We start from the raw sequence: 16634 nt of genomic DNA, 5'->3' as shown, positions 1-16634 counted from the left end.
GCGCGATAAATCATTTTAATCGCGTGACAGCCCTAATTTAAATTGATCTAAGAGATGTAAGATGTAGAAATCAGGACAAAGAAATTGTAGGCATTGCACCGGAATTGACTCAGCATAGTTAGTACAAAGATAGTGGAGCTTTGGGGGCACATTTCAAAACTTAAATCAGACTATGAGGTGTTAAATGTACAGGCCCAAAAAAACAGATTCAGTGTAAAATTACACTGTAAGGTGGTGGTGATGTTAAGAATTAAAATAAACATAAGTAAGGAAATTCAGAGTTAGGTTCCCTCAGCAACTGTACCTTAGTTCTTTTGTTGGTTTGTATGATGGCCATCATTAAATTAACACCTATAGTAGCTGACACTGATAACAAAAGCTTCCCAATCCTTAGAATAGTTGTGAGATCTCACGTATCTCTGTATGTTAACTTGCTAAATGTTTATATGGTTACTACTACCATATTGTATATTAATACATTTAACTATATTCATATATAGAAAGACAAATGTTGACTGTGGACCATCTACAATAAGCAATTCTCTCTTTCAAAATAGACCTGGATCATTGAACTTCATTATATTTTAGGGTTTTTTTGTAAAATATGTGCTCTACTTCAAACAGGAATTAATTCAGAGAAATCATATGGCTTGCATTATGCTGGAGGTCAGACTGAATGATTGCATTGGTCCCTTCTGGCGTTATAATCCATGAATCTATTAATTTATTCTTGTGATGACTTAAAACAAGTCTGGCCTATTTAATCTTTAGGTTGAGCACTTTTTAACATGGGGGAGTATTGGCTTTAGTGTGTGTATTTGGGAGCCTATGTTCTGTTCCTTATGTTCTATGAATTGTGTGTGGTTAGCACGTATGAAGGGGATATAAGCAGCTGTGTGTAGTCATGACTTGCACCAATCAGGGACTGGGACTTTAACTTTGAGGTTTCAAACGAAATGCGTTCTTTGCCAGTTATTTTAAGGCATTCCAATTGTTGGCCACAGGCCTTCGTGGCATGTGGTTGCTTCCAATTACCCTTTCTTTAGTCTGTAAAATTTAGCAAATGGAAAGAATTAATAAATATGAGACTTAACCATGGTTGTTAACACAGCTCCTTCCGCACTTTTTTTGAACAGTTCATCACAAATGATATTTCTGACTTCCAAAAAAAAAAAAAAAGTAACAGTAAAAGAAAATTCTGTAAATCCATCATCCTGAAGCTGGTTTTCAGCTTTTTTGGCAGCACAAGTATCAGCAGTCCAGTTATTAAAATGTTTCTGAAATACAAATCATAACTTGCCAAATCTTATGGAGTTATTCAAAATATCTTAAAGATAAACTTATCAATTTGTAATTTTTAGGAACTTGTTTGTTTATGCATTGCAATATTCATCTGCATTAGCCACTCCCATAAGTGGTTTGTGTATAAGACCAGTACGGCATTCTGTTTGTATGATGTACTATAGCTACAAGGTAGTCTGTAATAGAAGGCTTTTTTGGAGAATATTGGTTGTTTTTACTGAGTGGTTTTTATAAAAAGGAAAGTGAGATGAACTGTGGGGAGGGATTGGGAGAACTTTGGAATGGAAAATCCTAGAAAACTAAAACTCCAGTCTGTTTGCAAATCAATTTTATCATTTGTTTAGTTAACTTATTACTTCATTGCAAACATTTGTGGAAATAGTATCAACTTATTTGGTGCACAGTGCTGGAAGCCTACATGCACTTTCTCACTTCCAGCCATTTAATGAATAATTTTGTAGTTAAATTGCTGAAATATCTTGACATTTCAGTTAATATAGTTTTCTTGGTTAATATATAACCTGGGTGTTAAAGTTATTTAAAATCAACATGTTATTTTTATTGAGTTTCCATGCCTGCAGCCATGACACTTTATGGTATATCTTCAGATCACACAAGCTAGGAAAGCTTAGATTGGGTCAGCGTTTAGACTGGAAACCGCCATGGAAAACCTACTTGATGTAGAGAACTGTTCTTGACCATTCAATAAGTGACTTTCTTCCCTCTGAGACAGAACTGAACCAATTCCCTAATCATAGTTTTAGGATGTACTGTGCTAATGTTTAAATTAAAATTAAAAACGAATGTCTTGTCTGTCACAGCTGGCTGGTTAAATTGACAGTAATGAAGGAATTTGTTGTTTGACTAGTAGAATAGAAATTTTTAAAACGTATGGTGTTGCTACTGCAGCCATATATTCATTGCATTCAGTTTTAGGGCTATGTGTTGTCTCCCCGAGCCCTCTGTGAGTTTAAAGTAATATGTTTTGAAGGCAAACATGATAGACTGTTTCCTTTCCACCTTAACTTTTTTTAAAGCTATAAAAAGCAAACACAAGGAGCAGTAGGAGAGAGGGAGATAAAAATATATTCATTCTTAAAAGTACTGGCTAAGTACTGCACTGTCTATCAGAAACTTAGGTGGCTTGAAAATAGAAGATGAACTCATTCCACTAAAACAAAAGAGAAAACTGTGTGTATGATAGGAAAAAAACCTAAAATTTTCCACTATGACCAGTTATTATCTGAATCTATTTAAGAAGCCTTACCAATAGCCCCTTGCAGATTACTCATATTGGTATGAAGATGTCTGTCTACCCAGATAGTTACATAACCCTCAGCACTGTACTCCTCCCAAAATTTAAATAAGATCTGAGAAGTTCCAGTGCCCAACGCTGTATCCTTCTAGGAAGAAGAGGCTTAGCTCAAGACTCCAACCTTCACTGAGCTGGTCAAATGATGGCCTGTCTCCTGATCTATGGAAGGGGTATGAACACTTGCCAATAGCAGTCAGGTGAACTAGAACCTCCTTGAAGTGTTTGGGCCTTGGTCCATGCATCCATGTGCTTTTTCTGATTAGAGCTGATGATAACAATAGACTAATCAGAGTTTACTGTTGATACCACAGCTGTCCCCAGTAAAGTGATCTTTCTAAGCCTTTCAACACTTCACTCCTTCACATGTCCCCATGAGACACATCAGTTTCCCTTTCCCCTTCCTCAAATGTCCATTAATGAAGAAGACCGGTATGGAACTGTGCACTCCAGTAGGAAAATATAAATAGCCCTTTCCACCTCCCTCCCCTTGTATTTCCCCCACACACACACACATTCAGTAGGTACAGATGCATAATATATACTGTACCATTAATATGGACAAACTAAGGGCATGTGTACGGGTGGAGTAATGTGCACTCTGGGGATGTGCTTTTTGTTGTGCATTAATTGATACTGTTTCAAACAGCACTACGTTAAAGAGCACTAGAAAACTTTTAGCACCCACAAGCAAGGTCTGAATGGACCAATTAATGCGCAACATGTTAGTGCACTTAGAAATCACTTTCCTGTAGTGTAAAAAGAAAAGGAGGACTTCTGGCACCTTAGAGACTAACCAATTTATTTGAGCATAAGCTTTCGTGAGCTACAGCTCACTTCATCGGATGCATGCAGTGGAAAATACAATGGGGAGATTTATATACACAGAGAACATGAAACAATGGGTGTTACCATACACAGTGTAACAAGAGTGATCAGGTAAGGTGAGCTATTACCAGCAGGAGAGCGGGGTGGGGGGAGAAACCTTTTGTAGTGATAATCAAGGTGGGCCATTTCCAGCAGTTGACAAGAACGTGTGAGGAACAGTGGTACCTCACTGTGTAGACAAGCCATAAGAAAATAATTGAACAAGAATTCACATATTCATAGAACCCTGTTAAAACCTCTAAATTAATAACTTCATAAGAAAATCTGCACAACTCATACTTAAGAGGAGACAGGTTTGTGCCAAGGAACTGAATCTGAACTGAGAAACAGAAAAATGGGTTTGTGACATAGTGTTATGCTGCAGTGTTCAAAAGTTTTCTCTCGGAAGCACCCAACTCCCAATGAAAATCTCTCCCTAAAAGCTGTGATGAATTAGTATGGGAGCTTATAAATAATATATGATCACAGAATATTTTTCTGTTTTGTAAACCAGTTTCTTGTCCTCCTGATACTGAGATAATTAAATGTTGAAAAAGTGCAGGGATTCATATTGGAGAAGAGAGGGGATGAGAGATACAACATCTGTGTAAAATTAGCAAGATTACTTGTTTGGCCATACTTGGCCCAAAAACACATTTGGAACAGCTGACCAAAATTAGGAACACAGCAGCATTCAATGGAGTTGTAAAATGTGAAAGGAATTTCTGTAGTTTTCTTTAATAAATCAAATACTGTTACAACTTACAGAAATGCAAACTGGGGCTTTTTGTGGGTTATAGAGGAGCTTGACACTGTGGAGTGAGAAGTACTGAAGGGACAGTTGACAATTGGAGGCTATCATTTATTCTTGAGTTGCTGCTGAGTCATTCTTGCATGTGATATTGGTTAATTTTTACCCAGTTGGATAAGGATTGGATGTGACTGGTTATGAATAAAACGAAAACAGCCTTCCATTTTAGTTTAACGTGTTGTTAGGTTTAGATTTGTAGTTAGTTAAAGGGGGAAAATGTACTGCTATAAGTGGCATTATTTTCTGTGTTTGGGGTTAGAATATTTGGGGGGAGGTATGACGGAAGGTGCAAAGGAGAGAATACATCTTAGTTCACAAACCCATAGCTATTTACTAATGTGTATTATCTGAGTCTGGTTTGTTTCTTAATCAGTTTCAGTGTAGCTGAAAAATGGGTAAAGTTAACATATATTACATGAAAATAAAGAAATATACTCATCAGAAATTGGTTACTAGGAAAGAAAATAGCCTAGAATGTAATACACAAACAAATTGTGTATTTTTCTTGTAGGTGGAAGGGGAAAATAAGAATATATTCTTATCCCTATAAAGTATTGATGGCTGTTGCAAAACAGGGTGGGAACAGGGATGTTGCATGTTACTTGATATGTTTATTTTCACTTCTCTTTCTTTTACTGGTTCACATCACTGCTCATTCCCACTCTTCCTGCATGATAATAAACGGTGCCTTTTCCTCTTCTTCCTTTTTCTTTCTTTTTCCCACTACTCCTCCTCCCCAATTCCTTCATTTTCACAGCATAATGTTTCTGTGGGACATCCCATCAGGCAGTCCAAGCGTCACATTGACTTCACAGAAGAGGAGGCTGAGCTGACTCCTGTAAGTTATGACGTGTCTGTCTGTCTCTCTCCTTTTTGTGCACCTGTGGCTATACCAGTGCCCCTTGTAATTAGAAACTGCATCAGTGATTTGAGCCTTATCCATTAACACCTCAGCAATGGAGACTGTAGTGAGCCTGTATCATAACCTGTAGCTTTTTGCAGACTTCCTTACAGTTGATCCTTCCCTATCCTCTAGCAAGTACTTCCCAAATGTACTAGTTTGAGTAAGCTATTTACACTCTAGTTAAAACAGCGTGTTAAGCCTGATTGCTGATAGCAAAGCTTCAGCCCTTCCAAGGGAAGGGTGCAATAGGAGATTTCTCCACTAGATGCGTTCTATGATTTATTATGATACCTCACTTTTATACAGTGCTTTCCATCCATAGATCTCAAAGAGCTCTACAAAGGAGGTCAATGGCATTGTTCTGGTTTTACAGGTGGGGATGCTAAGGTTGTGGAGGTGAAGTGACTTGCCCAAGGTCACCCAGCAGGCTAGTGGCAGAACCAGGTCTAAAATCTTCAGTATTTATTTATAACACTAGAATAAAAGTATAAAAACTCAGTTTGGTAGGCAAGTCTTTTGTCTACAGAATTTAATGTATTTAAACTTATTTACATTTTTTAGTCTTTCAAATTAGACTTATTTTTCTTCAAAAGTACGATGTAATTTTGAATCTTAAAAACTAGAGTCTGAAGACTAGGAAATACTATTACAATTTGAAATTACAGTACAGTGACCTTTACATGGAATTTTCAAGAGTGTCAAAATGTGGGTTTTTCTTATCAGATGTCACTGTTTCTGGTCACATCCCCTTTCTAAATTTTTGTCACCGAGAATAGATATGATTTAAAAATGGAATTGTAAAACATCTTTCTAGTTCTTACAATGAATCTGTAAAGCATAAGTTGCACAACAATGCCCTCAGCTGGCTAAATTAGGCAAACCGTTTAGTATTCATAATATATTTTAATAGGGCTTGATAAACCAAGAGAATCTCATGAAAATAGAATATTATTTAGATTCAATACATAGGTTTTCTGCTTTAGTCATAAAAGTAAAGTTAAAAAAACCCAAAATCCGAAACCTGATCAGTCATGTTAGTCTTTGGAAAAACTTCTGGTGAAAAACTATTTATTCATAACCCAGTGTTTTACATGGACATTTTTCAGGATTTTTCCCTTTGGTAAAGTCATTGTAGAAGATAAGTTAGACAAGAGCACAGCAAATGTAGATATCCTAGTAATAGATGAATTTCTGTATAAAAGGAATTAATCAGTCAACTGGATAATGGCATACAATACTCCTGCTTTAGTATTTTCCATATGTATAGAATAATTACTCTGTGAATGAAAATATACAGAAAAACCTATATGGGTTTTCTCCTTGCAACACTAAGTAGGAACTTTTCTGTGTTAGTCATTTGGTTTTTTTTGTTGTTCTTGCTGGTCATTCTTTCTTACATCTGTATATTGACTTAGTTCTTATTTTTTAAACATCTGATTAATGGCTTTACTGTTTGTTCATGCAAAATTTGTGATTAGGTTTTTTTTGTCTACAATATTTGTGATCTTTGTCATTGGTAAATATCTTTTGCTCTGATGTGCTGTTTTCCATCTGTCTAAGTAATGGACCAAGAGCAAACGGACCAAGTGCAGTAAGATTACAGAATGGCTGGGCAGAGTGTAGCCTTAAACATCTTTTATGATTTTTTATAGTGTATTTGAAAAAATTGCTTTGTAAATTTCAATAGCTATGTTGTCATTGCAGTATATTTCTGTAGACTTGAATGAAGTAGCACTGACTGAATTTTAAAGGAAAAAGTTTAGTGGGGACCTCATCCATTTACAATGTAGATGACTTCATAAGAAATGTAGCAAGATGTTCTGCTGTTACTGAGATCCACACATTTTCCATGTACTGGGGTGAATCATTCCATAAAGAGAGCCTTAAAAGGATGTTGTCTGTGAAACTTTGAACAGGCTTTAGATATAGATTAAATCTACTCTGTAACAGAAAGCTAAGAATAGCAAGTTAAAGAGTAAGTTCTTAAGCAATTTCAGAAGATTTTTTGGGGGGAAGAATTGTGAAATTTGCATCAAACTGTTAATATTTACGTAATGTCTATAGTGACAGTATAAAGAATATATAAACTTATTTGTTTACAGTAGTATAGTATTTTAATATTTGGATAATGTAAAGGCTATAAATCTGTCAAATAATACATAATTAGATATATCAGATGTACTTAAGGATCATAATTTAACATAAGTTTTTCTAGGTATATTCCACCTTTTTCTGAATGGAGAGATTGCTCCATATAGTATCCTTCAAGTCTCTAACTTCAAAGGAGCAACCTCCTTAGATAAAGGAACTGATATGAAATAAGCAACTCGTTTGCATTCAGTAAAGTTGGGCAATGCACTTAAGCCCTAGTTAACTGGGTTTTCATGTCTAATAGTAGTGTGTACGTGGGCTTGGAAGGATTCATTTTTTGTCGGTAAATGTCAATTTCAATGAAAAAGTATTTCCATTGATGATCATCGAAATTTACTTATGGGCAAAGTAAGAAAAATGTTGCTTGACAATTCTAGTGTTTGATTTTAAGGATATTTACTTTTTGGACAGGTGATGTTGGCAATTTGTGATTTAACGGTTATAAAGCTATAACTTTTTGAATCTCAGTGCCTACGGTCATTAAATAATTGTGAGACTTCCCATGTCCCCCATTGTCTGATTTTTTTTCCCCAGTGGTTTCCTGCAATTCTGAAAATTTAAATAGATAAAAATTGGGATAAAAAGCTTAAAAGCCATAATTTTGCACAGCTGTGAAAGTTTAAATAGATAAAAATAGAAAAAAAATGCTTAAAAATGAATATCGATATCTATTGAAATTATTAAAAAAAAATAATTCTGCCAATCTTAAGTGTATGGCATGTTGTGTAGTAACTCTGAGCATCATATTCTTGCAAGATGCAATATTTTATGTGCATATTTTAAAAGCAGTTTTTTTCCTAAAGAATTCAGTTTGTAAATTAAACAGGTTGACGGACAGATTTTTGTCTATATGTATAAATTTGCAACCCAGGATGCACGTTTTAGACATGTGACTGGGAAGAAGTAATCCATTCCATTACTGTGTGAAACACTTTGGTGCGTGTTGGAATTTCATGCAGCCTTTTTTCTTTTTTTTTTGACTTGAAGTTTGTTCCTCTCTTGAGCACTACCAACCTCAGGAATTAAAAACAGTCCATTGAGTTTATTAAAAAGGAAACTGCAATTCTTTGTGAAAGGGGAGGGGAAACTGTTTGGTTTGGGATATTCGAAAGATTTTCTGCTGTAGTTCAATACACTTCAACACAGCACTTTCCAGTGATCATCATCATGCTATGTGCGAGTCCTCTGAGTCCATCTGTTTTATCTTGTCCAACAAAGACTTCCTTACAATTTTGTGTCTCATGTTTATTTTTGGGAAAGCTAAAGCTCTTACTAGAATCTTCAAAAGTCTTAGATGATTCATAAATATCCCTTTGAGACAGATGGGAGTGTCTTTTTTGTTTGTTTATAAATTGAGATTAATATAAATATTTGCAGTCTCAGTCTGAGCTGTTCTTTGTTTATAGCAAAGAAAAAATATGAAGCAGACCAACTCCATTCCCTTCTTTCAAATAGGTTAAGACTACCAAATTGTAACTGAGTATTTCGCTACCATGGAAGGAGAAATTGTCAATACCAGTACACAGGCAAAAGATTTGTGGTACAGCTAATAATGTCGCTTGACGTGTACATTAGTTTTAATTACATTCTTGCAAGAAAACACTGAGTGAAATGGTACATATGACCTTTTATCTTATTTAGCTGTCAAGTACATGTAAACAGTAGGGTGGAAGTGTTTTGTATAGAAGTTGATATTCTAAATGCTTGAAAACGTGCTTGGTCATACTGCTCTGTAGTTATAAATGTTTGCAGTATTTGTGAACAGGAGCAAATAGACTTGTAGCATTGAAATCTCTTCTTAGAATAGCATAAACATCCAGTGTTTGTGTGGAGGGCTCTTTGAAAATATTATTAAATGCTATACACAACAGCTGGTCCATGAACCTCTCTTGGTATTTAGGCTTGAAGATAATGGATGTGTCCCTTCCTTTCAAGGAAGGAAGGAATGCAGGAAATCTTTTGAAGTCCTAAAAGTAATTTGGAACAAAATACATATGCCATGTTTTTATGAACATCAAGGCAAGCTGTTTTTTATTGAATGAACTAGATGTGAAAAGTAATTTACATTTTAAAAATATTTATTGAAATTAAAAGGAACTTAATGTCCATTTTATTCAAATTTAGCTCTTGTCATCACAACATAACACACATATTACATAAAACCTGTGGTAATTCATAGAATGTGTTGTGTTAACACATTTGCGTGCTTAAATCTTTTTTTTTCTGCTTGTGTTTGAGATTAAAGTTTTTAATTTTGGTAGAGTTATAAGAGGTATCCCCTATTTCTGTATTTGTTTGATTTTCAGTTCTTTGGATTAGATTTGCAGTTCAAGGATTATTATGCATGTGATAGCTTGCAATGTTTTTCAGTTTTGTAATTTTAAGGGTTGTTGTGAAGGATATGGATTAGGTTTTTATAAATCTTTTATCGGATGAGACTATTTGGTCAGAGAATCTTGGTTTTGATTTGAATAATTTTTGATAGTGTTCATTTTATGGTATCTAAGTGCAACTTGTAAAGTTACAACTTGAAAAAATTGAAATACTATTAACAAAAAACTTAATGTAGCTTGAATTGCCTGTTCAGATACATTATTTTTATATATATATATATATTCATTTTGTACATTTTCTGTTTGTAATTTCACTCCTTTGTTTTCTTCTCACCATATGTTTCCCTTTGCATCTATCTCTGGCCTTTTAAAATAAATTTTAAAAAAGGAAAGTATTTAAAAATAGTTTGAGAATTTATTCTTTACTGTGCAAAACCACTCAAACATAGTGAGTTCCTTTTGTGTGTGTTGTAAACATGGTCCCTGAAAAGAGAGTGCTTCTGGTAAGAAGATCAGCTACAAGAATATATAATGCTGACTTGTAAAATCAGTCTTCTTTCCTTCATTCTACGCTAAATGTTTTTGCCTTTTCTGTGATGACCAAAACAAGCTACATTGGACTGCTTACACTAATTGTGGTGAGACCACACCTGGAAACTTTTTGTGAAGAAATCCTGCAGTGAGATCCTTGCAGAAAGCAGTCACAGCCCTCATCAAGCTCCCCCAGCAGGATACTCACTAAGCTGCTGTTTGGATTCTACCATACTGGACCCCTGTACTCTTAATCCTCTTGAGTCTGAGCATAGTCCAAGCACTGCCTCTGGCTCTGGGTCTTTAGGCATATGCTCAGGATACAGATCCTTTGCCTAGCACCCCTTCGGAGACCCTGCAGTCCAACTGCCCAGGCCCTGAAACTGGTGCTGGCGCCTCCAGACTCTTCAGTAGCTTAAGCATACCCCTTACCAAGACCTCCCACCTTGTGCCCACTCAGGTTTTCAGTTCACCTCTTCAAGGACATTGGATAGTTGAAGCAAATAGACTTTGCAACGGGATTTCAAAAGCAATCGTTCATTAGTTTAGACAGCACAAGAAATACACAGAACCAGAAAAAACAATAAAACCACTCCCTGCCTCATTTCCTCACTGCTCTTGAGGGTTCTTTAAGATTTGGTCAGAGTCTTCTAAGGTATCCAGGATCCTTCCTCTCTTCTGCACATGGCTTCCAAATCATGGAATCTGTATGACCTCTGTGTTATGACCCTGTCTCTTATAACTTTCAGTTCCCTTCCTTAGGTGACTTCTGGATTAACGTTGTCAGGCGATGTAAGTCCTCCACCAGATGACCCATTGCTTAGTTGCCAGCCAGCTAACTTGTAGAACCAGTCTTTTTGATTTGTCCACCTCTTTAGCATATCTATTGTATTGCCCAGGTGGATTTATTCACATGCCAATATGTCTCGATAGTCCTTTCACCCAACCCCCGGTATGGCAAATTGACACACACTGGTGCATTGATCACCCATTCGTCACTCCCAGTGGGTGTCTCTGAAAAGAAGTTAACCTGTTGAGGTCAGGTAACAAGCAGCACAAGACTGAACAACTGAACTGAGTCACACATTTTATAAAAATAATGCAGTAATCTCCCCCATTGTTCACAGAAGCTAGTTCACCTACTTACACCTTTATGGTATATAGTAGTTGACATAAGAGTTTGCTGACTCTCTAAAACTGCTTCACTGAAAGCATGGAATATTTGAAAACATGGAGTATTTGAATATTTGCAAATATCTAATTTTATGAGTTTCGTCTAGTGCATCAGCAGAATGAAGTTCTTCAAGAACTTTCCCACTCTTTCCATTGCATGTAAGATTTAATAGCTTTATTTTATAAAAGAACTTGGGAAAGAGAGGTTAAGAAAATTCAGTCCAACTAAAGTCAAGATCAGATGTCTTTAAAGAAAAGATGGTGTTTCAGAATGTTTCCCTATAAATAAATCAAGTAGAGGGATTCTAGCCATGTGTACAATGTGTGTACAATTTTTGGCTTGAATGAATACTTTGTGAAAGAAGCTGGGCTAGAAATATCTGATCATTTTACCTATTTAGCAAACTCTACGGACACTCTGGCTTGACTTGGTCTTGATTACATATGTGCATAAGTCATGTATGTATTGACTGGAAAACATTAATTATTTGAGTATTCTAGATATAGCTGTGCAAATGATATAACTAAAGTAGAATGGAATGTCTTCTAATGCAGTGCTTTCGCTCCCTTACTCCCCTGCTAGAAGGACCCTTTTCTCCTAACCGTGCTCTGTTCTTTATTTTAATGGGAGGATAAATGTTGCAGGGAGGTAGGGAGTTGTCTTTAAATTAACCATTTTTCTTAATCATCTCAAAGACTGTTTCAAGCCTTTTTAATTTCTAGTGGCCAATGGTATGCTACCTGATTGCAGTATTACAGACCTTACCCTTAAGGGAAAGAAGTGTGCTTTTTTTATTGGACAAACAGTGGGAAATGTCTTTTAGTTATGGGAAACTGATTGGCCATCTATGCTATGAATCAATGAATCAACTATCACAGCAGGAAAAAAATGTAGTGGAACACAGGATTTTATTGGCCACCTGGCAAACACTAAATATGGCTGCATTAAGGAATACTATATTGTGTCTTTTTTACTATTTTGTCTAAATATAATTTTTAGACTCTAAAAGCAGTCAGGTAGAATTTACTTCCACTGGCTGCCTTCTACTTGTTCTAACGTATTAAGTTAAAGTTGGATTGGCAAAGGACAGAAATATCTGATAATCCAGATGTATTAAATGTATTAAAGATTTGGAAATATGGAAGAGTTACCATGAAAAGATTTTACTCTCCCCTTTTGGAGTAGCAAATTTTAATGCAAATTTTATTTTTATCTGTATGCCATAACTCCTATCTAGGTTTCTGAATTTTATGTCAATGGTATTTCTAGGTGTAAATTGTACCTAGGAAAATGTACATTCATTTAGGATTATACTTAAAAGGATAATATTTGTCAAGGGTTTGTAAGGTCAAAATATTGACCTGCATTTTTGTAGCATAGAATCATAGAATTTAGAGAGAAAAATTTGATAATGAGTCATCTGGTCCATCCCTGGGGGCCAATGCAGAATTGTTGCTATAGTAAATTTTTATTGCTTTGTATCCAGTCAGTCTTGAAATGTTTCAAGCAATGAGGTTTCCATTAGTGCTTCTGGAAGGTTATTCCATAACTTAACAAATATCAATCTCAAAACTTTTGAGATTGATAGTTGAATTAAATGGTTTTCTGTATTAGATAGATTTTAAGTGGTTTTAAAGTGCAGACTAAGTTTGCCCCATAAAATGGAACAAAAATAACCTTGTAACTAATCCTTTTCGTAGTTATTTTATCGTGCCTAATACTCCATTGGACCACCCTAAATTATTCCTCTCTCTGGTATTTATTCATTTCAAGTATTTGAAGAATGTTATAGTCACACATAGTTGTTGCTTTGCCAAGCTATAATGTATTCTTTTAAATCTCATAAATCGATCTTTCCAACTGGTTTAATCACTTTTGTTGCTCTTATCCATACACCCTCTAACTTCCCTACATGTTTTTGAATTTGAGGTGCCCAAAAGTAAATATAGTATTCCAGAACTAGGGTCACCATAGATTTTCAAAGAAGGACTGTACCCTTCTTGCCCTTTGGCATGTCATTGCAGCTCAAATTCATATTGGCAGTTTAAGTGCCATCGATTTGCTAGCTCAGACTTTGATTGCCAGAATCAGTCCAATCAAACTCATTATTACTGCTTTCTAAGTACCTCCTTTTCAAGGAATGTCTGTATTTTAATTTTTGCTGCAGATCAGGAAAGCAATGGGAACAAAATCCACTTAGTTCTTCATTTGGCTTTTTCTTGAACAGATACTATAGACTTTTTACTTTTCAAAAATACCTAGGTCCAGCCCCTTACAAGCAATCCTGTAGTAAAAAAGGTTCTTATGCACATATGTGATGGAAATGCTTTTGTTTTGTAAAAGCCTGTTTTTAATGATGCCAGCTTGTTAACCCACTAACCATTGGTTCAAAGGGTTGCAAATTTCTCTCTCTTTGGGAACTGGGCTTATACCTAATGCGGACAACTAAATGAACCATTAAACTATCATCCTTTATCCAAGGCTCCCTATTCCTTGTGGTTGAACAAACGAGTGAAAAGGGCCAAATTTATCTAGGGATTAGGCCAGTTTATTTCCCCTGAGATGAAAAACCTACTGTTCGGAAGAAGATTGCAGCAGTACAGAGACTGCAAAGCCCCCTTGAGATAAAGTGGGTGGCTGTAGAGGACCAGCGCAGGCCAGATAGCATGTGTTGATTATGATGTGGCCAGGTTCGCTGGAGGATGTCCATTTGGAGTTCCAGCCATAAAATAAACTTATTTTAAACACACCTGCCACCTTAGCAGGGAGAATGCCCCCTGAGCAAATTTACACTTCCGTGTACCAGCACTGATTTTTAAGGTGTGTGTGTACATAGGATACGTCTACTTTTCTGGACAGAACAGAATTCCCCTTCTCTGTGAAAGATTCTACTGTACTTATGCTGGGTGATACCTGCTATGATTGCTAATAGAATAATTGTGCTGCTAGGGCTCAATCTTGCAAGATATTGAGCTCCCTCAACTCTCACTGAAATTAATTAGTTGATAGTACTCATATAACCAGCAAAATATTCTTCTTTTCTCTTATAAGAATGTCTGTCTAGCAATCCTCCCCAAAATTAATCAGTAATGGAGGCGAGGAACCCCTTGAGCCATAGACCCTGGCTACAATTTCCCACAGCTCAACCATTGTGCTCCAGAGCAAGCTCCTGTTACTGCAGGCCTCTTGTTATAGTTTCAGCTAAACAAACACACACAACTCCAGTGGTACCCTTTTCTACTAAACTTTCTTTTCTTGTTTCTCTGTGGCCTGAGGCATTTGGGCTTCTTTTTGCCTTACTGTGAGCATGTGTTCCTGACCCCCACTCCAATACACACACAGCAGGCGAAATGGCCAGCGTGGGGAAGAAGGGCAGACAAGAGATGTCTCCTGTAAGGTGCTATTAACAGCCTTGTGTCAAAAATTCCTTCCAAGAAACAGCGCTACCTTCTGGGGGGAGAGTGAGGTCCCAACTCCACCTGTCTGTGTCGTTGATATCCAAGAAGGCTAAGGGTAAACAGCCCTAGAAAAGCATACTCTCTAGCCATGATACTGCATCGCAAAAGAAAGGGCGAGCTGGAATCCATTAAATCCAACAAGGACAATAGTGAGGAGCTTATTCAAACAGAATTCTTTGACCCTATGTTGAGAAATGTTATAGACACCCTTGAGCTCCATCCTGACCTAGCCAAGCTGAATAGGAAGTATTTCCCCCATTTATTCACCAAAGAATTCAGTAAAGTCTCTTGATAAGACAGTATGATACATTCTATTCTTGCTGAGCAGAAGTTCCTAGGAAGGGCAGGAAACTTTGCAGGCAAGTCTTTATTTACATTTTACAACATCCTTAGAGTTAAGCTTCACTTGTTCTGCAAGTAGTGTCCCTGTGGGGGGTACTCTGTAGTTGTGGTTGTGTCCCTGCGCTGCTGGTCGGAGAACTTTGGTAGTAGTGTCCGTTAGGCCCACACATGTGCGGTCTCTCCTTATTTTGCGCCAAGAGGCTAGTCCACGCATGTGGGCTAGTTCCCCCTCAGTTTCTTCTCAACCACCCCTGGCTAGAGACGGAACTGTTCCCAGTCCATTAGGACCGTTACTTTTGATTTGTATTTCTGTAATTCGCTAGCCTCCTAGTTCTTAGTTGTAGTTCTAGCTGTAGTTTTTTCTTTTTCTTTTTTTCTCCCCCTTTTAAAAAAAAAAAAAAAAAAAGACTTTTCCACTTTTTCCCTTGTTGCAGACCCTTCCCTCAGTGTGGTCTGCCCAGCTTACCAAGCTTCAAGAAGTGCCTCTCTTGCAAAGAGGATTCTTGTTGCAGACAAGCACTCCCAGTGCATTCGCTGCCTCAGGGAAGGTCACATTCGATAAAAGTGTGATCTTTGCCAGGAAATCAGGCCCCAGTCTCATAAGGATAGAGAGCTCAGACAGAAAATTATCTTCGTGCAGGTGGCTTTCCCACCCTCTCTGGACCCGCACCACGAGTCACCTGGAAGATATGAGTCTTCCCCAGAGCCCTCAACATATAAAGGCTGTGGGGCGAAGAAACAAGTCACTGATTCCTTTCACAAATATCAAAAAAGAGCAGAAAATCCCCACAGTGAGCCCTAAGAGAGCCACAAACACTCTGGTATGCTTGATATCCTCGGTACTGCCGGCACCGAGACCCTCTGTCTGGTACCCATGGCTCACAGAAGTCCTCAGAGGCAGGTATCTTTGACAAGCCTACAGACCCGATGGGCACGGGCACCAAGTCAGTGGCACTGAGGGACAAGGACAGGAGTAAGCACTCCTCTAAGAAGGTATTACCGGTATGCAATTTAACATAGGGACTATCATCGACACCTCATTTGGCACCAGAGCATCCGGTATGGACAAGATCTTCATCTTCCAAGGTACCGCCAGCAGCATCAAGTCAGTCAGCACTGCTGGAATTCAGACGCTCCAGGGACCTTCATGTATCACACATACCGGAGTCTCCTTGGTGCTGGGACTTCTGCACCAAGTCTTCGAACAGAATGGGAGTCTTCCCTGCTGCCCTGTCATGCCCCTCCCGCTCTCTAGTGAAGGCTCAGATAACGAACCTGAGGCTGTAGAATCACAGTGCTCCTTACAGTGTCCAGTATCAACAGGGTCCTCGAGCATACCCTCAGATAGCCCCACCACCACCACCTCGGTACAGCCACCCCTGGGCACCACCACTGACCTCTGTGCTATCACCACCCCAGTGGCCATACTGGGATCCTTGGGCTGCATAT

General features: G+C 37.5%; 1 protein-coding gene across 5 annotated transcripts in view; it reads left to right on the top strand.

The window, feature by feature from the left end:
• RAPH1 (Ras association (RalGDS/AF-6) and pleckstrin homology domains 1) overlaps window positions 1-16634 on the top strand; it is a 536692-nt gene that overhangs the window by 468530 nt on the left and 51528 nt on the right. The window contains exon 8 of one of the 5 annotated variants that reach the window (XM_074967968.1): window positions 5050-5130. The exons of the other annotated variants lie outside the window; for them this stretch is intronic. Coding sequence (XP_074824069.1) covers window positions 5050-5130 — 81 coding nt within the window. The remainder of the gene's footprint in view (window positions 1-5049; window positions 5131-16634) is intronic. 5 annotated transcript variants of the gene reach the window in all.

This window comes from Natator depressus, chromosome 11 (genome assembly GCF_965152275.1).
Source record: "Natator depressus isolate rNatDep1 chromosome 11, rNatDep2.hap1, whole genome shotgun sequence".
NCBI lineage: Eukaryota > Metazoa > Chordata > Testudines > Cheloniidae > Natator > Natator depressus.
Note: the sequence above shows the minus strand (reverse complement) of the source record. Positions and strands in the feature narration are given on the sequence as shown.